This window comes from Sus scrofa, chromosome 1 (genome assembly GCF_000003025.6).
Source record: "Sus scrofa isolate TJ Tabasco breed Duroc chromosome 1, Sscrofa11.1, whole genome shotgun sequence".
NCBI lineage: Eukaryota > Metazoa > Chordata > Mammalia > Artiodactyla > Suidae > Sus > Sus scrofa.
The window spans coordinates 162,285,454-162,308,954 of record NC_010443.5 but is presented as its reverse complement, the minus strand read 5'-3'; the positions used below and the strand labels follow the sequence as shown (position 1 = coordinate 162,308,954).

Genomic DNA, 23,501 nt, shown 5'->3' with positions numbered 1-23,501 from the left:
GGAGAGAGAGAAAGTGATGGGCTGGAGACAGAGAGGGAGGTGAGAGGTCCCGTCAGATTATTTCGGGTACTTCAGTGGAAGTTTGCATCTCTAAAATAGAAGCTGACTGACTTGGCCTTTCTTGATCATATCTGATCATATCATATCTGATCAAGAACACATATCTTTTTTGTAATATTTTTATTTTTTCCATTTTAGTTGATTTACAGTGTTCTGTCAATTTCTACTGTACAGCAAAGTGACCCAGTCACACATACAAATACATAGTCTTTTTCTTACATCATCCTCCATCATGTTCCATCATAAGTGACTAGATAGAGTCCCCTGTGCTGTACAGCAGGATCTCAGACATGTAACTTTTGGGGAAAAAAAAAAAAAAAGCCCTGAAATGATTTCTGCCTGTGTCCACATGGGCCTCTCATAAAAAGTAGAATTTTTAAAATCCTTGATCTCGTGGTATAATCGGCCCTTTAAATATCTGTTCATTGCATCCATAAAGTTGAAGCCTGTGCTCACATGACCACAAAAAAGAACATGGCATCCATCTTACCCTTTAAAACAAAACAAAACAAAACAGAATAAGCCGGCTCTCAAAGGATTTCAGAGCTGCCACAAGCAAAGTGTTGGAAGATGTACCCTTTGCTGGAAGGCAGAAGAGGTTTTTGCATCTCTTTGATTTTTTAGACCTATTTCAGCCCAAGTAGCATCCGCAGATCGAAACGGGGGAGAAAAGCCCATCTGTTCACTTTTGTGCACGCTGGGCCCGGGGAGCAGAGTATGCACAGGGGGAGCAAGCCAGGACTGGGCTAAAGCTAGCTCCTCCCATCTGCAGACAGTTGAGTGCATGCCCGATACACACACACAACAGGATATATATTTAGAAAAGAGAGCACTTTATAATTAGAAAATAATTATTACTTCGTTGGGCATTCTTTTATAGTAAAATCCATTGGAACCCTTTGCTATTGTGAGGCTTATAAGAAGCATGGCTGGGGATGCTGGTACAATAAGAAAACATGAAATATTCACACCAGCCAGCCAGCCACACATCTCAAACCAGACCTCCCCAGAACACAATGCCATTGGCAAGAAGTCATCATCTCTCTGCCATCCTCATTAGTGATAGACCTGCTGTGGAAAACGCAAGCCTACTTTAATGAGGGGTTCATCTATTTTTGTCATTTGCCCATCAGGGATCCAATGTCAAGCCCTTCAGGAAACAGACTGGCTTCTATGTGTATGACCACCCTGCAGGCATCTGGCACAGAAGCCCCAGCTGGACCCACCAGGCCACCCGAGCTCAGTCCCAGGTGGAGTTTGTTGTGTTTATGGACCTCTGAACCCCTTACCCTTACTGAGACAAGAGAAAAAACGTAGAGTCTGGATGTGGTACAAAACGATTAGAAAAATGCCCCAGAACAATGCTTTGGTGCAAGAGCTCACAATGCACTCCGGCTATTATCTGTGCGAGGAAAAACCACCATTTATCTCAGAACAGGAGGTCAAGGTTTGAGTGGCTGGACAGATGCCCACACAGCCCCACAAAGGCAGTCCCTGGGAGTGCTGGCTGGGACAAATCCCCCACTGCGGGCACCCCTTCTGTCCCTGTTCTTCCAAGTGTTTCTAAACAGATGAAATCAGATTATGATAAATAAGGGCACTTTGAAAAATAATCTAAGCATCTGTAAGAGGAGGAAGGAACAGCTCCATCCAAGCCATCCCACGGGCTGCCTGCAAAACACCAAATCTGGGAGAAAACCTTTTCCCTTCAGCTGTCTCTCCAAGTCCAAATTCAAAGCCAACGGTGGGGGGAGGGGGGTTTCAGGATGACTTTGACTTTTCATTTTGCACCTTTTTATATGTTTCTTAAGATTTTTAAACATGTGTGTTGATATTGTTTTTATCATTACAAATTATGACCAAAGAAAGTTCCTTGGTCTGCTGAGAGGGTTTTTGGTCACACCCACACTGATGTATATACACTCATTTCAATCAAAATGTGCCCTGTGCCTTTTTGTTATCATGGAGCTTTCTAGAACACCACTGCCAAATACATCTGTAGGATCTCGGTGGGGAAAGCAGGCTACTGGCTGCCTCACAAAAATAAATAAATAAATAAATAAATAAAAGAGCCTTTTGTAATCTGTAGCTGGGGGAATATCTTCAGAAGAAAAGCTGGAGATAGCAGATTTTCTGAAAAAGATGAGCTATGACTAGCTGAAGTGTTTTCTCCTTCAGATCTCTAATGAAAACAAAAATTCCATCTAGGTTCTCTTTTTGATCTAAACCCCGTGCCCAGGGAGAGTGTGTTTTAAAGCAGAAGCAGCCTCAAGCCTCCTATTGAGGACCACCGCCCCGGAGCAGCTGCACACAGCCAGCATCTCGTATTTCTCCCATCACCAAGCTGCTGCCTCCCAGATCAGAAGCCGAGTGCTTCCTTCAGCTGACTGCTGTTTGACCTCCAGGTGCAGTCACTCCCCTCAACATCTCAGGATCCCCCTCTCCCTGTGGTCTAGACACCCCTCTTAAGGGTTGCCCCGGGCCAGCAGGCAGGCTCCCTGGGAGCATGATGGAAATGCAGGGTCACAGGCCCACACCCCAGACCAACCAAATCAGAGCCTGCATTTTCACAAGGAAATGGTGAGGGAGTTCATTGCCACTTTCAAATTTGAAAAAACTCCTCAGAGGAGGCCTAAGAATCCTCCCAGAAATGGTCAGGCAGCAGCTGAATCACCTTAAAGAACCACCAGTTATCCGAAAAGGCTCCAACCTGTAGGATCCTATGTGACATTCTGTATGAAGCAGAACTACAGGGACAGTAGAACATCTGGTGGCTACCAGGACTTGGGTCTCCGGGGAAGGAGGGATGAATTGGTGGAGCCCAGATTTTCAGGGCAGTGAAACGATTCTATGCAATACTGTAATGGGGGCTACACGGCACTGTAAGTGTGTCAAAACCCTGAGGATGAGAGCACAGAGTGAACCGTGAACTATGGCCTTTAATGAATCATGATGCATCGATATTGGCTCAACTATAACAAATGCATCACACTAGTTAAGAGACTAATACTTGAAGGAAATAATGGAATGGGGGGAAGGGGCCATGTGGGAACTCCCTGTACTTTCCAGGCATTTTTCTGTACAAGTAAAACTGCTCCAAAAAATAGTCTTATTGATTAGACAGTAACAGCTACACACTGCTGGGGCCCAGCTGGAGACATTTCTCACACAGTTTGGGCTGAACTGTCTTTACAACGTTTCCTCTTGCCCAGTGTGACCTGCTGTGGCCATTCTGCTCCGGAGCTGGGCAGGACCCAGACTGGTATGCAGAAGACCCCAGCGGAATAGGTGAGAGGGGCTGGACCCCGGGAGCTTTCATGCCCCAGCCAGGATCTGTACCCACCTTCCAGAGTTATCCCGCATGGGGCAGCCCTGGGTTTAGGGAGCTTGAATTTAGAGAGCAAAGGAGAAAGTGGATCAAACCCAAGTAGTACCTATAAGGTCAGGGAACAACCCAGATGCAAGTATTTTGTGCTTCGGTAGACGTATTAGGAAATTAAATTACTAATCCAGGGGAAATGTGAAATAGGGCACCAATTCCAAAGAACTAGTGTTTATGCTAATATATGCACCTTACGCTTTTTGTCTAAAGATGAATTTAATTAAACAGAACATTATCCTTGGATTGTGAAACACGATGGGAAATGGCCTGACGCTTCGGGAGCCCCCTCCAGCCACAACAGCAAAATCGAGTCTAGTGCAACAGCTTGACCCAATGAAGGGATTCATATTTTCTGTTGCTAGAGAAGCTAGAAGTGTCTAGAAATCCCAAGATTAGGCATGGGGACGGGGAGGATCTGGGCTGTGGACAGACCCTGCTCAGGACCAAGTCCTTGACAAGACAACCAAGTGCAAAGACACAGACACATAATGTGAGGTCAGTACACCAATGCTAAAGGTGGAGACAAAATGGACTTCTTGGAGACGGACAGTTCAGTCTCTCCCTCGGTCTGGTCACAAATCCTGCTCCAAAAATCATCTCAGTGGGGACAGCAGGTGACGGCTGTGGAGGCACTTGGAGCACAGGCAGCTGGGAAAGGGGGTGATCACACGAGCCTCTGCAGCCTACGTGTTCCCTTCTGGGTGTTTTCAGATTTCGCCCCACAAGGCTGTGTGCTGCCAGATGGTGACTGTCCATTAACAGGACATGTTAGGTTCTCTTTTCCACTGGGGCCCCAGACGCCAGCTTCTTCACGGTTGTGGAGTTTGGCTGAATTTTGCTTTTCCCAATGCTTGGCTTCTTCGGTTTCTGGTTGTTGTTTTTAAGCGACTTCAGCCCCAGCATCTTACAATACTTGTTACACTGGTGTAGTGCTTTGAATTGATCAATGAAAGTCATGGAACAGTTGCCTTTAAATCCTTTGTACCTGTGAGTTTGGGTGGAGGGAAGAGTAATTAAAAAAAAAAAAAAACAACAAACCCAGGACCCTTCACCAGTATTTTTAAAAATATGTCAGAGGGGAAGCAAACTGATGGTGTATGGAAAATAAATTTATTCCCACTTTAGGCAACAATGGCCACATGGTTGATACAACCATTGACAGAAAAAAAACAAAAAATGTGGAATGAAGTAAAGGCAAAGACCAGTGTGCATGTGCAGGAAAGACTAAAGACTATGATCAGACACGAGTTCCAGGTGCCAACAGTTCTACTATGTCAGCATTTTTTTTTTTTTTTTTTGTATTTTTAGGACCGCACCTGCAATATATGGAGGTTCCCAGGCTAGGGGTCTAATCCGAGCTACAGCCACCAGCCTACACCACAGCTCACGGCAATGCCGGATCCTTAACCCACTGAGGGAGGCCAGGGATTGAACCCTCAACCTCATGGTTCCTAGTCAGATTCGTTTCCACTGCGCCATGATGGGAGCTCCTATGTCAACATTTTATAACCCTTTTCCTTTCAGTCATAGTGACAAGTGCTGGACCATTGTGACAAAAATGAGATCTCCTGGTGATCTGAAAGACACCCCATCCCACCCGGAAGTCTAGAACTAACGTTGGGACTGGAAGAAATTGAGTTTTGACCTTTCCACTCATCAATGAAGGAATGTAGGCTGAGTTCTGGGGTCAGACTGAGCTGACAAAGCAAGCAGGTGTAAGAGACGAGCCTCGGACACAGCCTGAGTCTTCCTCCCCAGGAGGGTGCTCTCGGGAGACACTGCACCTTCTCCCCAGGAGCAGAGAGTCTGGGCTTTTGTCTCTGGTGGGCTCCTGGAGGGACCCTGCTGACCCACTGCCCGGAGTGGTCTTAGGGGTTGTTCTTTGGGTTGGGCCATTTCACATTCAAATCATCAATGACCATGTTCTCACACTTCAATCATGGGAGGTGGGAGTCCCCCTTGAGTAGACACGTCCCCAGGCCCTCAAGTCTCCCCAGGATCCAGCAAGAAATCTGGTTGAAGGGTTGCTGAGAGGGTGAAATGAGACAATCCATCCACAGCACCGAGGTCAGTGCATGACAAGTAGTGGATGGCATTCAATTAACATCTGCTGGGCTACATCCTGTCAGTGTTATAATGGGTACAGTGATAGGAGTGTCCCGTGGAAGGGATGCTAAAGCTGAGATGGAAGGAGATGGGCTTTGCCTGGTAAAGAGGGCAGACAAGGGTGTGCCCGGCCTACAAGACCACTCAAGTGATTTGCAGAGCTCAGTGCAGAATGAAAACGTGGGTTCCCTGGGCAGCAATTAGCAAGACTTTCAAGAGGACAACAGTGAAAGATGCCTTAAACAAGGTCCAGGGCCCGTCTGAGTGTGGGGCCCTGTGTGACTACACAGGCTGCCTGACTAGGAAGCTGGTCCTGCAGGTGTGAGCGAGGGCTGGCTGTATTTGATTCATAGGGCCAAACACAAATTGGCAAAGAGTCTGCCACGCTGGTATCACAATGAACCTATAACTAATGTGATGCAAGAAACCTGGCCTCCTTCTTTTGCTGGCCGGAACCAGAAAGGCCAACAAACCCAAAATGAATGAGCTGGGAGTGTGTTTTTTCCTAGGAAAGCCAAACTGGGTTTTAAGCTGTTAAGAATGTGAAGGGTTCCTTTCATCTCTGAAGCCAAAACCCCAGGGAGCAGATCCATCCTGACACATTTGTTACTAATCCCACCTGCCCCCTCTTCCTCCCTGCAGGAGGATGCCTCTTCCCCTCAACCCCCTCCCCCAGCAGCTCACAGTCCTTTTTCTGGTGAAAAAGGACTGTTTTTAAAAGCCAAGCTCCCTGATTGAAGAAAAAGCCCAAGATGGGCGTGGAATCTAGCAGGGTAGACAACATTCCACTGTCAACCACATTCTCCTTCCATCTCTTTCTTCTCCTGCAGGAGAACCATGAGGACAGCCCAAATAACCTGCCTGCCTCTCCTTGGTGCCTGAGCATCGCCAGCAGGAGGCGAGGCTACTGCATCCTGTGACTGTCAGTGGTGATGGAAAGCCTGATCTCATCCCGCCGTGGGGGGAGCCCCACATCTCACACGGAGTCCTGAGATTCTCAGGCAAACGATGATGATCAAAGGCAGGGGCAGCCTCCCTGTTTAAGCACGTTGGGAACAAGTCACTGTCCTGTCTCAGGCTGCCTTGAGGCTTGTAAACATTCAGACTTAGTCTCTGCAGAGAAAAATCACGGATTCACACTATGACCTCCCAGACAATTGACTAGTCACTTCTTGAGCCAAATGTGTGATGCTGCGTAACACATGAGCCCTTTTAGAATGATTCCCACCCTCGAGGTGGAAAGGGCTGAGTGTGGGCAAAGGAGGATGACTTCTGGGCTCCCCGATGGGTCAGTTCTCTTGAGTAGCCTCCGGGGGCCCAGATCTCTTCCCAGGAATCTAGCACCTTTCGAGTCTTTATGGAAAGCCAGAGTAAAGTGGAAGAGACTCAGGGCCAATTTTACTACAGATGGCCAAGCATGGGGGCAGGGCAAGGCCCTAGAAGTGAAGGCAGCTTTGCTCAGCCTAGGAGCCCCTTGCTCAGCCTCTAGCTTCCTTCAAGCCCCAGCACAAGTGCATTTTCATGGAGCCTCCCTGACCCCCTGACACCATGAGAAGAAATCTCTCCAACTTCCTCCCTGTATCTTTATGGCAACAACACCCACTTCTCAGAATGCAGGGTGTGCCTACCCAGCTTCTGTGGCCAGACTGTGGCCTCTCCCAGGACACTAATTTAGGCTCAGAATACCCGCCCAGAGGTGGCCTTTCAATAAAGGTCAAGGGAACAGAGGAAGGATGCTGGTTCCATCCTCAGCTAAACCTCATCTTGTCCCAGGGCATCTCCAGATCACACTGCTCAGTTTCTCCTTTCTCTCCATCTAATGTTGGACTCTCAACTGGGCCTCCCTGGCAACATGGGACGACCCTCCCCCATGCCATCTCGGGTGCAGACAAACTTTACCATTATCTTCAGAATTAAAATTTTTCCTCGTTTCTCAATTTGGTCTCTGACTCAGCCAGGGATGCTGGGCTTCTGTTTGACCACTTCTTCTCTCAACTCAGCCACTGCCGCTGCCTAGGAATAGGGCAACATCCTCTGTGTTCCTAGATGAGCTAACCCAGCCTTGTTCAAAGGACATGAGTTCAATTACACCAAGCGTTCGTACACCCAAGCAAAGCGAACATGTGCCTCTCCTGCTTGAGGCCCACCTGAATGCCACACGAGCCATCTGCCACCCTCGGGATTGGAGGGGACAACAAATCTAAAGCCTCATGGCATCTCTCCAGCACGGTCCCCTTGGCTGCCACGGGCCATTGTTGTTCTTGTTGGATGGATGTCCTAGGCTGAACAGTGCCCTCCCCCAAAGTCATGTCCTTCTCAGAACCTCAGAAGTGGCCTTATTTGGAAAGCGTGTCACCGCAGCTGTCATTAAGATGAGGTTGTACGGGAGCAGAGCAGGCCCTGGTGTCTGCATTCCTGGTGTCTGTTTAAGAGGAGAAGATACACACAGGGAGAACAGCAGATGACAAAGGGGGAAGAGGTGGGAGGCACACATCTTCAAGTCAAGGACTGGCAGCAACCTCTGGAAGGTGACAGAGAGGAGGGGACACAATCTCCTGCAAAGCCCCCAGAAGAAACCAAGCCTGCCAACACCCCGATTTTGGACTTTCTGCCTTCAGAACCGGGAAACAATACATTTCTATTGTGGTAAGCCACCCAGTTTGGGGGCAATTTGTTATGGAAGCCAGAGAAATCTAACACAATGGGAAAAAATAACCCTGCATGGAAACCTTTATCACACATTTCCATTTTCAGAAGCCTTGGTTCTACTGAATTTTATGAACAGAATCTTTTTATCCTTTTCTTCAAATTAGTATCATTTTCTAGCCCATCACTTTATTTTATCCTATCCATTCTCAGGCATGGAATAGTAAGTTGATTCTCCTGAACACAATCGGATGAAGTCTTTTCTCAACTATCCTGCCCCTTGGGTGGGAGTGGTGCATACACATTGTGCGGGGGCCTTGTTAAAGTGCTGGTTTGGACTCAGCAGGTCTGGGATGGGGTCCAAGATTCTGCATTTCTAATAAGGTCTGAGCTGATTCTGAGACTGTTGGTCCAGGGATCTCTCCTGGAATAAAAAGAAAGGAGATAGAGTAAAGCATGGCTGATCTCACATCATCCCTCTTTGACTACAGAAACCTCTTTATGTTGGAACACAGATCTCTTTTGCTCCTGACATTTGTGTGACACAACCTCATAAAATCACACTGTCGCAATCTGCTTTAGGAGGAGCTAGGAAGCTATTTCTACATCCTGCCTTCACGCCACACAAACTGAGTCAGCTTTTTACCATTTAGTATTATGCTGGCTGTGGCTTTGTCATAAATGGCTTTTATTATGCTGAGATATGTTTCCTCTATACCCACTTTGGCAAGAGTGTTTTTTTTTTTTTTTAAATCTTGCATCGATGTTGAATGTTATCAAATGTTTTTTCTGCATCTATGGAGATGATCGTGGGACTTTCATCTTTTCTTTTGTTGATATGGTGCATCACACTGATCTGCATACATTGAGCCATCCTGTGACCTTGGAATGCATCTGACTTGATCATGGTATATGATCCCTTCTATAAGTTGCTGGATTCCATTGGCTAATATTTTCTTGAGGATTACAGATTTATTCAATACTCAGTATGTGTTGTGTTGGAAACCATACTAGGCTGACTTCTTGTTCAAAAACAACTCCTCTTTCATGTTACTAATGAATGGCAAAGCCTTCCAGACTCACAAAAACCACCAGTCTACAGCATAGCCGGCTTCTCCCTCACTGATCATGGCTTCCCTGTGCAACTTACTGCCTCCGAACACATCTGGAGAGGGGAGAGGGCAGAGGAAAGCTGCAGAAACTTCAAACTGTGTCTTCATGGAAGAAATCACAGTTCTTATCTAGCTCAATAAAGGACTCATTTAATGAAAACTGGGTTGGGCACCATATACAATAGCCGAAACATGGAAGCAACCTAAATGGCTATTGACAGAGGAAGGAATAAAGATGTGGTACACATATACAGTGGAATATCACTCAGCTATAGAAAAGAATGGCATAACGGTATTTTCAGCAACATGGATGGATCTAGATATCGCCAGACTAAGTGAAGTTAGACAGTGAGAGAAAAACATCATGTGATACCACTTAGATGGGAAATCTAAAAAAAGATACAAATGAACTTATTTGCAGAACAGAAACAGACTCACAGACTTATGGTCACCAAAGGCAGGGAGGGAGAGGGGGACTGGGGATGTGGGATGGAAATGTTCTAAAATTAGGTTGTGATGATGGCTGTACAACTATAAATAACAAAATTCATTAATTATTAAAAAGAAAGCTGAGCAAGAAAGACCTGTGCAGAATCCCCACACACTGGAAGACCTTTTAGAAGCAAGCCAGAAGCTACATAAAACAGAGGTTTTAGTTGGAGAGCCTTTCTGAAGAAAAGTGTAATTTATAAGGAATGACTCTAAGGACATGGAATGGAGGATGAGGAACTGAGATAAACTCCTAGCTTGGGGTGTGTGTGTATATATATATATATAAAATAAAGCTAGGTATAGGTGTATAAACAGATGGAATAGATTGTCAACTCTGTGTAAAAGGAGGGGTCCATTCTGGAACCATCTAGTAATTCCACCAACACCCTCCGTTTCTTCTTATCCATTCATTTCTTCAGTCACTGGGCACCAGCTCTATGGCACACATTGTAGAGGGATTAAAAAGGACTAATACGGTATGTGGCTCTTCTCCAGAAAGCTGGTATCTTGCAGGGGAAACAGGCCTGTGAACATAACTACATGATGCTACAGTAAAGGGCTATGGTAAACCCAGGGTTGAGATCTTCCCCACTGCCCGGCAGGTTGTAAGGATGTTCCCTGGAGGAATAATGGCTCTGGCAGGGGAACAGCACCGACAGATGTTCCGAGCAAGAGCAGGTGTCCTGAGGAGGGACGTGGCCAGAGGACATTTGTGCAAGGCTTCCTAAGCCCTGCTACGTCACTTTTCCTGTGGGCAGTCAGTGTTCCCCAAGATATGTTCCAAGGAACAAGAGTCACACAAGATACTTTGGAAAAATAATTCTGTGGCCTAAGTACCATGGAAAATGCTGTATCATCTCTCCCCCTGGGCCCTTGGGCATTCAAAATATACATGGGCTCTTTAAAAACCCGATGAATCTCACACTAAAGAAACTGCCTATGCTTATTCAAGTTGGGGTTGGCCCCAAATGAGTCTTGTTTTCACCTGACCACCTGGAAAAAGCTGCTGGAAAAGTCACAGGGCTCTCTGGAGTAGAGACGACATAATGTAACCAAACCTGGTTTCTAGAGCAGGTGTATCCTGAGACTTGTCTCCAAACTGACCACCTTCCCTTTGGACAGGTGACCTCAGCCCCTCAGCCCCAGAGACACCACGGGAACCCAGCCCAGCCCTCCCGCTTATCACCACAGCATCCGATGGTCACCTTGCTTCTGGCTTGTCCCTCCTAAGGCCACCCCGAGTGTAAATCGGGTTACGGTCTTGCAAGTGCTCCAAAGGCTCCATCTCCCTGAGAACAAAGCGGGCTCCTTCCCTCGGCTGCCCACTCCGCCCTTATCGCCGCCTCCACAGCCCCTCCCCTCCGGCCTCCGTTAAGCAGCAGCCGGGCTGCCTCCATGGAAACAAGCCCTGGCACTTTCTTCCCCGACATCCACCCAGGCTGGAAAAAACCAGACCACTCAAAGGAGAAAGAAGTGCAAGGGCAGGCCCACAAGCCTGGCTCCCTGGTCCTGAGGGCAAGGATGTTGAGCACCCCTCGGACTGGGGGTTTCAAGGGTCCCTGATCCAGGGGCTCTCTGATGTGAGCGCTGGGACAGGAGAGGGGGCCCACTGTCTATGGGTTCATTCTTGAGGCCATGAATCCCTTTTCCCACGGCTCTACAGGAAGCAGGCTCCTTCTCCTTAACATCTGAAAGGGAAGTTGGGATCCGAGGCCCATGGAGCAGCAGGAACAGGCCAGCCCCGAAAGAGGCAACAGATTCATCCGCTGCCCCAGAGCTCCGACTCCCAAAGCCCCACCCTCCGTTCACCTGCAGGTGGGGAGGGGGCCCCTCAGGTAAGACAAAAGCGCAGCATCCCCACTGAGGTTCCCCGTCAAAGGAGCACTGGGCTCGAGGCCAGGGTGGAGAGAGGCTCCATTTTCAGTGTGTTCAGGATGGGACAGTGTTAGCTGGGGACCTTTCTCCTGGGACAAGCTCCAAAATCCTCGGGGAGGGGCTTGTCCCCTGGAAGGTACCCCACAATCAGCCCCTCATTCTGTGCCTCTATAGGCTCCTTCCCTTCGGCCTTCAACCAGATATTTCTTTAGGACAAGCCCCCCAAGCCTTTCTCTAGCAGCACATCTCTCTTCAACCCCTGTAAGCCGAAGCCCCACCGCTGCACTGCGCTTCGCCTTCCTGCAGGATCTGTAACTTCTTTCCAGACACTTCTGGTCCTCACGAGTCCCATCCTCTCAGGCTCCCTTGATCCTGACCCTTGACCACCACCATCCTCACTGTTCACCGCCCCCCCCCCCCACTGTCTACCAGGCTATCCTGCAGGGGGTGAGCTTGAGTCCAATCTTTCCAGATCTTTCTGTTCAGACTCTGAATCTGGAAGACAAGTGACTAGGGGCCTGGCTGAGTCCTTCTGGTCCCGAGGGTAGACTGGGCAGGGATAACCAGTGAGTAGTGCTGGGGAGCAGGAGGAACCCCATGACTTCAACTCCGGTTGCTGCAACAGGAGCCTGCCATGCTATGCCCACTCTGTGAGGTAGGGCGGGGGCGGGGCGGTCCTGGCCGACTCTTGGACCCAGCAGACTCTGCACACACACACACACACACACACACACACACACAGAGCATTGGTAGTGGTGTTAGTCTCACCGAGACTGTGAAAATGGTGAATGTCCCCATCATGGGCCTCCAAGACCTCCCTGACGGAGAAGGCTGGCCAACGAAATCAGCCCCTGGCCAACTAACTCTGCTACATAATGGCTTTGCTCATTAAAATGGGGTGCAGTCTGCCTCCTAGGGTAGGTGACAGTGATGGCAGAATGGGAAGCACATGTTTCAGGGCTAAGTGCCTTTTCTTAGGTCCCTTAGGCCTGTGCGACTGGCCCTCAGTGAGAACATCTGGGATCTACAGCAACAGCAGCTTGCTGTGCAAAGTGCTTAAAGGGTGTCAGGAAATTCTGTTCCAAATCCCTTTGTTTCCTCCCCTCCGGGCAGATTCACACATTGCATTAAATCATCTGACCACAGTCACCACACACACAGAGAGCATATGAATGCTCCCCCAGCCCCAAGCCCATTTTAAGGGTGTGTTTCTTGAATAGTAGATCCCATTTCCTTCCACCCACAAGTTTGTTTCCGTCCTTTCTCTCCAGACACGGTGGTGTCTGGGAATTGTGTCCGGGTTAAGCATCCCAGGTGGTTGTCGCCCCCTCTGACTGCTTAGAGCACACAGGGCTCCATGGTGAGCTGCGGTGGAGGGCACAGCCTTTTTTCCAGAACTTGGCTGATGGAATGTGGGCATCTGCTCATTTTTCCTGTTTCATGGCTTGTAGGACATCACACTGGTGCCAGGAGTGCTGCTTTCTTGAAGCAGTTGTCCTCACCATGCCTCTGCCTTGATATTTGGGCTCTTATCACTCATGTTTGCCCTCAGTGGAGAGCAAACCATTTGTGATTCTGGGCAGGTCTCCTGAATTGGGTTTTCAAATCAGGGACGCCTGACATGGGCTATGCCTCCTACAAGCTCACTGTTTTCTCCCAGAGGTAGCGCTGTGATGCTGTCTGGTGGCCACAGGGAGGGGTGCCCTTGATGGCTACTCATATCGATCCTATTTTGGCCCAGTGCTTACAAACCAGGAAAAAATCTGCTCAAGGTACTTCTGTTTTTCTTCAATCCACTAACATGAAATGGGATTTTTAGGACAGACTCTAGCTGATAAAAGCATTGGTTCTGGTGCCCTCTGGTGGCTGAATTGCAGTATCACCATCTCCCCAGAAACAGCTGCCGATGGGGGTTAGGTGTGTCTCTGTAGGACCCACAAGAGGTGTACAACCCTGGTCCCCAGCCAGGTGTTGGTTTATACTGATTTGGTTTTATTAGGTTCAATTACAAATTCTCCAGTTATGAAATCAGACATTTTCCCTTCTCTCCTTCAGAGAACTCTAAACGGCCAATTTCAAATCAGAAATATGTTCGACAGTCTAGTTAATATCTCAGGGTCTGCCAAGAAAAAGGATTGTTTTCACAACAATCCAATTTGCCACACTTTGTTACAAAGTTTTGGTACTCAACATTGCTGAGAGTGTGGGAGTTGGGGGTACAGGCGATGCATTTCCGGACATATTTCTATTGCCTGGTCCCAGGAGAAACAGGACATGCTTCTGTTTTAAGGATCATACTACAAGGTAAAGTGGCATTAAAATGAATACATCATGAGTTCCCTATTTTCTTTTGTAAGATGATAAATGGTTATTTACCCTTAAAATCCTATCACACTTTCTGACTTCACTGAGCGAGAGAATAAGCCAGGTCTCCCTTACTGGAGAGTCTTGCAGCCAAATATATGGTTTGGGTTGAGACAGACAGAATTGTTTTCTTTAAATGACTCAATAACTCTTCTTTCTGCAAAAGATCCTGACCACTGCTGGCCAAAAAAAAAAGGGGGGGGGCGAATCCTAAATTTGGGAGTTTTTCTCTTTGATTTAAATGTATTATTATTATTAAAGTAATTGCCTCCTCACTGTTTTCTCCCGTCTATGCCTGGGGTTCTTTCTAATGGGGTTAAAAACACATAGCACTGCCTATACAGAGCCCTGCTTCTTAGGACAGGGTGCCCGTTCCCCAGGCTTCAGGAGAAGGTGCAGCTCTCCCTTTCCGATGGGGATGGTGGAAGCCCGCACAGGCGCTGGCAGAGAGTAAAGAGGATGATGGCTGAGCAGTCAGTCTCCTCTCCTGCTCTCAGCAAGACCTCTGGCACCTCTGCCAGGCTCCAGTTTTTCCTTCCCCTACTCCCCATTGCTTCCCACCTGGATGTCTCCGCCCGTCTGTAAGCTGCCCTTGCCCTTGAACCCTTTCCAAGCTTCTCCCATTGCCTGGGCTCCACTCTGCAGCTTTGGTTTTCCCTGCAGAGTTTCTTTAATGGAACCTCGTCTCCTGTCTCTCAGGATGCCTCACTCTTCACGGTGCCCGCCTGTAAGCAGGTCACGCCTTTCCTTGCACCTTCTGCTCCTCATCTGGGAGGAAAGAAGGCCAGATGGACGGGCTTCCCAGGGGCCTCCAAAGGGATCTCCCAGCTGCATCCCCTGCCCCAGTCCTCTGATCAGAGAGGGCTCCCCTAACTATATCCAGTCTTTGGGATAGACCATGATGGAAGAGAAGAAAGGGAATGTATATGTATACATGTATGACTGGGTCCCTTTCTTCTACAGAATTGGCACAGCATTGCAAGTCAACCATACTTAAAATACTTTTTAAAAGAAAAGGCTCCTCTATCAGTTTTTTTTTTAAACTGATTCTAAGAAACATTTCTTTAGAGAAAAACAATTGTGGCTTAAAAGGAAACGTTTAAATAAAAGTTTTTGAAAACACAATGGACACGATAATCTAAAACCCTAATATCTAACATCTCAGATGCTTCAGAATTCCCTTCTCTTTCATCCTGCCCCCACCTCGAGAGGGGAGGCAGTAAGTAATGCTTAATAGACAGCATTTTGCACGGGGCTCTAGCTCTCAGCTCTAATGGGTGCTGGGCAGCTGTCCCAGGCCAGATAAGTCACATTAAAGCTGAGAACAAAACCAAAAGGATTGGATTTCTTTTTAAATTGGAAAGGGAAAAAAAAAAATGGTCTGGGTTCCTGGAAGCTGTTAAGATGCTTTTAAAAGAAGTCTTAAATAATCACACTCTTAGTTGGTCTTAGTTTTTGAAACTTCTTGGGCAGGTTTCTGCTTTGTTTTGGTGGAGAGTTGTTTCAAATGATGGCATGGGATTGGCCTGCTCTGGTGTCCAGCTGAGGCATGGGGGGTGGGGGAAGGAAACTCATATTTATCAAGCACATACCAAGCTTCAGAAACCGGATATAAATGAATTGGGGGAAATAAAGACACCTCCCCCCAACACACACTGTCTCCATTCTGTAGATCAATGGCTTTGAGAATGTCAAGTCTCAGGTTCACAGAGCTGGTAAGATAAGAACCCAGCATTCAAACCAGATCTGGACAATGACTGAATTTATGATGTCCCACAAAGAACATGGAGCTTATAAAGGAGAGCTTTGACTTGGAATGATCTTCTGGTGTCCAGAAAAATCTCTTTCAAAAGAGGGGTACCATGTAATTTATTTTCAAATGGGGAAATTGTCAGGACAGATGACTAACTGGATGGAGTAGCGGGATGGCACATGTGAAATGGTACTGTCCTAGGCAGACCGGGAAGTACTGTCACCCTTTTCATCATGACCAGATAAGCCCTATGATACCGAGTAGCAAGGCTACCACTCGGGGAATCAGGAGTGGCAGGACCGAGATTTGAACCCAGGTCTTTCTCTAAAACCCCTCTTATCCCCACTCCAGCACACCCTGCTCTGGACGTGCTCTCTTCAAAAGCCCAAGGCCATGACCGAGTTCCCTGACTCATAGGATATTTAAGGCTCTGCTTGGCAGTGGGGTTGGAGCACAGAGACAGGTCTAACACAAAGTTTTATCATCCTGAGCAGATTGAAAAGGAAAAGATTCAAACTGCAGCTTAACTCAGAGATGCTAAGCTTTTGTGTAGTCGGTGAGACCTTTATGAATTACATTTCTTGATTTGATTACATTTCCTGATTTGGAGGGTCAAAGAAAGAGGGGTCGCCTTTCTCCAAGTCCCTCTACTTTTCTCCATTCTTCATTTGCTAATTGAAAGTCAGTACACTCGTGGATGCCCATGGTCTGAAGGAACCGGAAAGTTCAAGTACACAGGTTGTTCCCAGCCATTGAAGAGTAAGCTGCATTAATGAGGCCATTTCATTACCTCTGTTTCTGACACCTTGACATCTGGGGTTTTGCTAGCCTGGAAAGACCCTCTCCCTGGGTCAGCCAATTCTTAGAGGTAGAAATGGCTGGCTTTCGAGAATGCCTTTCAGAGGCCAAGCAACCAACAGCAGCCACTCCCACTGCCTCCTCATGGGGGTCTTGCAGTCTGGGCCACCGTCTACCTGCCCTCATGAACCCAGGGCAAGTACCAGGCACCCCGACACCCCAGACAGTCCCTCTGCCCTGAGCCTGCTGGGGTTTCCTGACCAGTCCATTCCATGCTCGCTTATCCCATCCCACCCACTCCTTCCCTCGAAAACCTCAAAGCTCTTATCTACATTTTCCCCTCCCGCCTGGGGAAGGGTGCCCTGACTCCTGGGAACTATGAGTAACAGATGCTTTTCAATGGCCACCATCAGCTGAGATTTCAGCTCCATTATTCCCAAACCATTATAAAACCTCCTTTTAAAGACACAAGCCACTGGCCCGTCCATTTCTTCCGCCTTATAAACAGTCCTAGAAACAGCAGCAGTGGGCAAAAGCCAGGTAGCTCCAACCCTGAACGTGATTTTCACCTCTGACCACAAATAGCCTGCCTTCTCCTTACTAATGGTGAGCAAAGCAGCGAGAAGGGGAAGTTTGTTAAAGAGACACCCGGTCAAAGGTTACCTCAGTGCCAACCAGGCACACCCCACAGGGAGCAAAGCAACGCCCTGGGTGCATTAGAAAACCACCACCATTGCCAACAACCGAAGTCACTAATCACAGCTCTTCCATAGCCATTTGCCCCTGCAACCATCACCATGGGAGTCTGGGAGCCGCCTAACGAATTTTTTGGTGAAAAAATATGGGGAAAATACCTTTAAAAATGCAAATTGAATTCACGGCACTCAAATGCAAATAGACGCATATTTCAAAAGAAGCTTCTGATCGTGAAGATACAAAATGTAGAAAATGGAATATTCCTCGTTAAAAGAAATCCCAACAACACTGGCATGTTTCCCCACCATGGCACTCCTGGTAGTCATTAATCTTGAAATGGGTTTACAGATTTCTTACTTGTTTCAAAGTTAGGAAACAAATGTGTTTCCTTGGGAGAACAAAGTCCATAAATATTTTAGGTATGTGAGAGAAGTGAACTGAATGCGGCCCAAGAACATTTGTGATCCACGGTTAGGACAAGAACTCTCCTTTGCCGGCCTCAGCCTAATAGCATCTGCCCAGAGTTGACCTGGTATGTACTTGACTTATTGTTTCTACTCACCCTTTAGCCAACGTTGCTATGCCAACGTCTGTTAACTTCATTCCTACACCTACAGGGAGAGAGAAAGATGGGATGTGTTAACCCGGGGCTCCTCAGAAAAGATGGACCATCTAAGCGCGGGGAGGGGTCATGCCAGCCCAGCATCACTTCCCTCCCTGCGCAAACACACTTTCCTACCCATTTCCATCAGCAAAAGCTGACAGCCTTTCAAATGTGCACAGGGGTGTTACGGGACTTTAATGGGGAAGGCAGGCTTCTGATGCAGCCAGTCAGGTGGGCGAGGAGCAGGGCCTTTGGTCCCACAACTTGTGCCCTTTATGGCTCCTGAAATGGTGTCCACTGTCCACCTGGTCCACCCCCTCTGCTGGAGGAGGGAGGCCTGTCGCCCATCCCATGAGATCTCTCCCCAGAAATGCTCTGATCTGGACTTAGGTCTGCTCCCTGCCCTTCATTAAAAGCAAAAACCCCTTGCACAAAGGGAGGTGGAGCGGGTGTGGGCTGGGCCGGCCAAGTTCAGTGAGAGAGTTCAAGGTGGCATTTGTTCAGTTCAATGCCAGACTCCAGACACACGATTTCCCCTTTCCATAAAGGCAGCTTTCCAATTCAAGACTGAAGATTTTCTGGGTTGGCTTTTGACCCAGGGAAACACTCCTGCATTGTTTGTACACTTTTAACCACTGGCCTGGAGCTGTTGGTATGGGCACACCCACAATCTAACCCTTTGATGCTTATCCCAACTGCTCTCCATTAAGCCACTGGAAGTTGGTCGGGGTGGGGCCTACCAATCCCGACACAACAGAACAGCTACTGGAGCTTTCCACTCTGGTTCAGTAGAGCCACAGGCATCTTGGGCAGAAGCCAAGCACATGGAAGTCTTTTTGCTTCTGTCTTCCCAGCAGGAGAGCTTGGGAGAAAGGCTCAGGAACCAGGGATTCAAAGAGTATGAAAGCTCTTCTGCTTTGCCAGGCGGGGAAGGGCAAGTTTGGTCTCACCTTCCCCTCCTGCCCAGGTCTGGAAGAAGGCAACCCTCTGTGATGCCCAGGGTGTCGGTGGCCTCTGGCCTTTGCAGAATCTCCTTGCCAGAGTAGATACCATTTCTGTTCCTGCCTCTCTAGGGTGATGGCTGTGGGCACCTGTTCCGTTTCCCTGGCTTGGCCTTAATCTCACCCACGCCATCTAGTGGCGGGACTTTCACACTGGGCCAGGGGTTCACAGCGCTCCGCTCTGCTCCCTGGGTCTTGCCTCTTCTCTTGCCTGATTCTTGTCCCAGTTGGGCGAGGCTCTGGTCACTGTATTCCCCACGGCTGGCAGGTGACCAGTTCACAGAGGGGCCTGGCTGCCCAGAAGCCAGCTTGAGCTCTGGATGAAGGAATAGCATCCCTGGCAAAAGCCAAGCCTGAGGGTGAGATCTTATGGCAATTTAGTTGCATGGGTCTCCAATTCCTATGAGCACTGTCTTTCCAAGGCTCGGGAAAGGATAGCTGAAGGGTTAATGCTCTGACTCAGCAATGTCCACCTGGACATTTTTTGGAGTGTGGCCAAGAAAAAAAAAATTTTGCAGGCCATACTGCTGTTCAGGCTGGTTAGTCAGAAGCAAAGAACCCTGCTTGTCTGCTGTGCACCTGTGAGCCAAATTAGACTCGGCACTTGAGGGGAGCCAGCAAGCATTTTAAAAGCCTCTTTCACAGTTGGCGACTAATTCATCTCATTCTTTCAAAGCTGCTAACAACTAGAACATATGCAGAAATGCTTCACATAGTTTTTATGATAGGACTGTACTTTAAAAAAAAAAAAACCCACCAAATTGCAAAAGCCCTCTTTGGACATCTTGTTTCACGGAAAGTTGTATTTAAAATTTACAGCGCTAAGCTGCATAGAAGTTCAGTTTTAAAGAGTCACTTGGCAAAAGGTCCCTGATCTGGAGAACTGCTTTTACCCCAAGACTCACAATTACTGGTTGTCACTGATGGTGGGAAAAGTAGAATATGGTTTTTTCAAAAGGAAACCTCTCTTGGTTTAATAATTTACCAGCAATTCAACCGAGGTTATTGTCTGTACAGGATAATTTAAATGCTAGTGTGCAGCTTGTTAAAGTGAGTTGGGGATAATAGTTGTCTACAGTTGTTTCTGGTAGAAGGCAGGAAAAAGGCAGCCTTACAAGTTTGTTCTCCAGAATTTGACTTCTTTGGTTATTTGGGCAGCAGCTTCCGAGGAACCCCAGTGGGCTCAGGCATGTGCAGACCTTAGGGCCAAATCCCGGGCTCAGCTTTCACCCCACAATCCTGCAGGACTCACCACAATCCCATCAACAAGCAAAGGCAACCAGGGAGAGAGTCACTTTTTAAGAGTCTGCGAAAGTGATGCTTGAGCTTGAGTTTGTCTGGGATTTTCCTATCCTAATTCCAGTGTCTCGGTCAAATTACAAAATGTGAGAATCGTTTAGAAAATGGATGTGTTATCTTGGGCTCAATGATGATGACAGTAGAAAGATTTTTCCCAGCAGCCTCAGAGAGTAAATAAACACCATTATGAAACACTGAGCCAGCACTTTAAACCACACCCGTCATTTACAGGGAGATATCATAACTACGGCTGTTAACTAGTGCCCAGAAGCAAAGTCAGCTGTGCGTGAAGCTACAGGATGTAGCTTTTCAGTAGAACTTTATTTAATGCAAAATTAATTCTGAAGGAGAAAAGAGAGGGATGTCTAAACAGTTGAACAGAATTGAAATAAAGTAACTGTTAAGATCATTTTTTGGGTCCTGCCTGTGGCCAAAAGTTCCTGGGCCATGGATTGAACCCGTGCTGCAGCAGTGGCAACACTGAGTCCTTAACTGCTGGGCCACCACGGAACTCCAAGACCATGGTTTTTGTGTACGACAGCAAAGTCTCTTCAAAAAGCAGGTGAATGTGGCTGCCTTCAACTTGCAGATCAGCCTCCCCTGCAAGCCTGGAGCATTGCACTTACCAGCTGGCCTTAGAGGTGGCCCTCACATTAAGCATACTTGGAAATCTCGCCAATTTGTAAATTTGAGTTTTAGTGGAAAGAGCTTAGGGTTCAGTCAGAAATAGTGTGTTGGAATCTTGGACCCCTCTATTAGCTGAGTGATAGCAGGTGATTAAGACATTAGCTCCAAGACTGTTTTCTCTTCTGTGAAATGGGCATCATAACATCCCTTTTGCAAGATTATTGCAGAGATTAAACAAAAATGATGGGGAAAATGAGTGCACACAAAACACTGATGAAATCCAAGTAAGGTCTGTAATTTGTTAATTGCCTTAGAGCCACTGTCAACCTTCTGGTTTTGACAGTGTGCTGTAGGCAAGATGCTATCATCAGGCAAAGCCGTGTGAAAGGCACAAGGGGACCTCTCTGTACATTTTTGCAATTTCTCATGTTTATGGTTATTTCAAGAGAAAGCTTTTAAAAAGAGGGGATACTTACAAGTCAACCATGTGCCAAATGTTTTACTTTCTCGTTTAATCCTCAAGACAACCCCACGTGGAAAGTACTGAGGCACAGAGAGGTCACTGATTTGCCTAAGGCTAATAGCTGGGAAATGGAGGTGTGGGGAATAGGACCCATAGGCAGTCTTGCTCTTCACCACACCTACACAGAGCTTGGGATCTTTGTACATGACAGTGTGACATTAGCGGGTACGAAATTACAGGTCAGGTTTTTCTTAAAGCATTACTTGGAAAAGGAATAGGAAAACCCCTGAGGCAGACGGTATCAGAGCCCTGTTATTTGCCTTCATCCTGACCACGTCTGTGCTCATGGCTCTACCTCCAGGTGCCACCACCAGCATCTCTTTGCCCGAAGAGCTTCCTCTGCTCACAGCAGAGGTGCCTGCTTTGCTCAGCATGGCTTGCAGGTGGCAAGCGCAGGGGAGTTATCCCCACCAGGAGGAGCCTCCTGCTGGTAACTGAAGGGAGGTAGAGTACAAATACCCTTGGCTCCCTCCCTCCTTGGGTGTGATCATTCTGAGAACTGCTCTGCCCAGCCTCCCAGAGTTTCCCCAGGGGTAACTGGGTGTGTCATAAGGTACCTGATCAGCCTCCTTTCCCAGCCACACTTCCTCACTCTCCTACTAGCGTTTCCTGGGATCCCCACCCCACCCCCCAAATAGTTGCCCTTGAACACTTGTGTGCAACAAAGGATTAACCTTGCATAAATAAAGGGTTGTTTTTTGCCCAGCTTTGGAGAGGCAACCACGAAGCTCTGATAAGACTCTCTAAAGAGGCTAGAGACTGAGGTCCATTTCATGGGCAGTCAGTGAAGGGTCTCTAATAAAGTCTCTGAACGCCAAGGCTCAGGTGAACTGTCCTGGCTGGCAGCGCTCTGTTCATGTTGGCCCACATCACTGGGGGGAGAAGTAAGCACTGTCCCCATGGCTCCACCAGGAGGGGTCGCCTGCAAGCCCCCCCACACACCCCATCTGTCCTGGACCCCGCCCCCCACCCCTCGCCAAGCCATGTGCCTCCTCTCTTTGCTGATGTGAGCCTGTATCCTTTCACTATAATAAACTTGCGACCATAAACAGAATGGCTTTTCTGCATTTTGCGAGTCCTCCCAGGGAGTGAATGAACGGGAGGGTGGTCTTGGGGAAGCCCCAGACTGCAGCTTGTCTCAGGGCTGTCTCTAATGATGGCATCCCCACGTTACACAACAGATGTGTTCCCCAAAGTGTGTGTATACATTGAAAACATGCTGTAAATTCACCAGGGGAGCTTGAAATCTAAAGTAACTGTGAGAGACCATTTCAACATGTTAAAAATGAATGATTACATCTTCCTTCATCTGCAGGCACACACCTGGATTTTCATGTATACTTCCGCATCTGTGCCTATGGAGGCTATAGCAATAAAGCCAATCTTGTAATGGGAAGATATTATTGTCATTTATCAAAATGTAGTTTATTACTCCCTTTGGTTGGTCGCTTCAGGCTTTTTTGTCACACCTGTTTCTGATTGAGACACTAGTGACACTTTCTGCTGGTGGAGGGGCTTGCAGGCTGCATCTAGCAGACCCTCTCTTTCCCCTCCCCCTGCACACCCCCAGAAACATACATGCTCACAGCATCCCCGGAGCCCAGGCCAAGCCACTGTCCTTACCCTGCATGTCTGTGACCAGGAGGCAGCCACTTGTTTTCTGGTAGACCCAGTGCTGGAAGGTGCAACATTTCTGACCAGCCTCCGATTCTCTTCTCAAGAAGTTTATCTCCTTCCCATCCCTGATGGAATACTTCACAAACTCTCCGATCAGCTCTTCCTCCACTGTGGCATAGGGGATGTTGTTCTCAGGTCGATGGATGAGAAAAATAGGAATGATCCTGGAAGGGAAGAGAACATGGGTACGCATCATGTTCTCAGATGGGAAGACAGACTTTGTGGACATGCAATCCTGACCCTGAAAAGCAGGGAGCTACACCCCTGAGTTCCATGAGATGTAGACTAAAAATCTCCCCAATGATTATTCAATGGATAAAGGGCTGTATCTTTTATTTGTTTCTAAAGTTGGTCAGCAACTCCTCAGGATGGAGTTTAATTGCTCAGAGAAACAAATGTCCTCCTTATATCATCTCTCCATGACCCATTACTCATGTGACCATAATCTGTCCAACCAGCATATATCGACCCTTCCATTCATCCTTC

At 47.7% G+C, this 23,501-nt stretch overlaps 1 protein-coding gene across 4 annotated transcripts in view; it reads right to left on the bottom strand.

The window, feature by feature from the left end:
• The window catches only part of ALPK2 (alpha kinase 2), a 132,834-nt gene continuing 110,213 nt past the window's right edge, over nt 881–23,501 (bottom strand). For 3 of the 4 annotated variants that reach the window (XM_001925970.7, XM_013993295.2, XM_021073807.1), the window contains 3 exons: nt 22,962–23,179; nt 17,847–17,895; nt 881–4,427 (listed from right to left, as the gene is read on the bottom strand). In XM_001925970.7, the coding sequence (XP_001926005.5) occupies nt 4,211–4,427; nt 17,847–17,895; nt 22,962–23,179 (484 nt within the window). In that variant the 3' untranslated portion in view covers nt 881–4,210. The remainder of the gene's footprint in view (nt 4,428–17,846; nt 17,896–22,961; nt 23,180–23,501) is intronic. The other variant, XR_002338854.1, reaches the window with a different exon arrangement.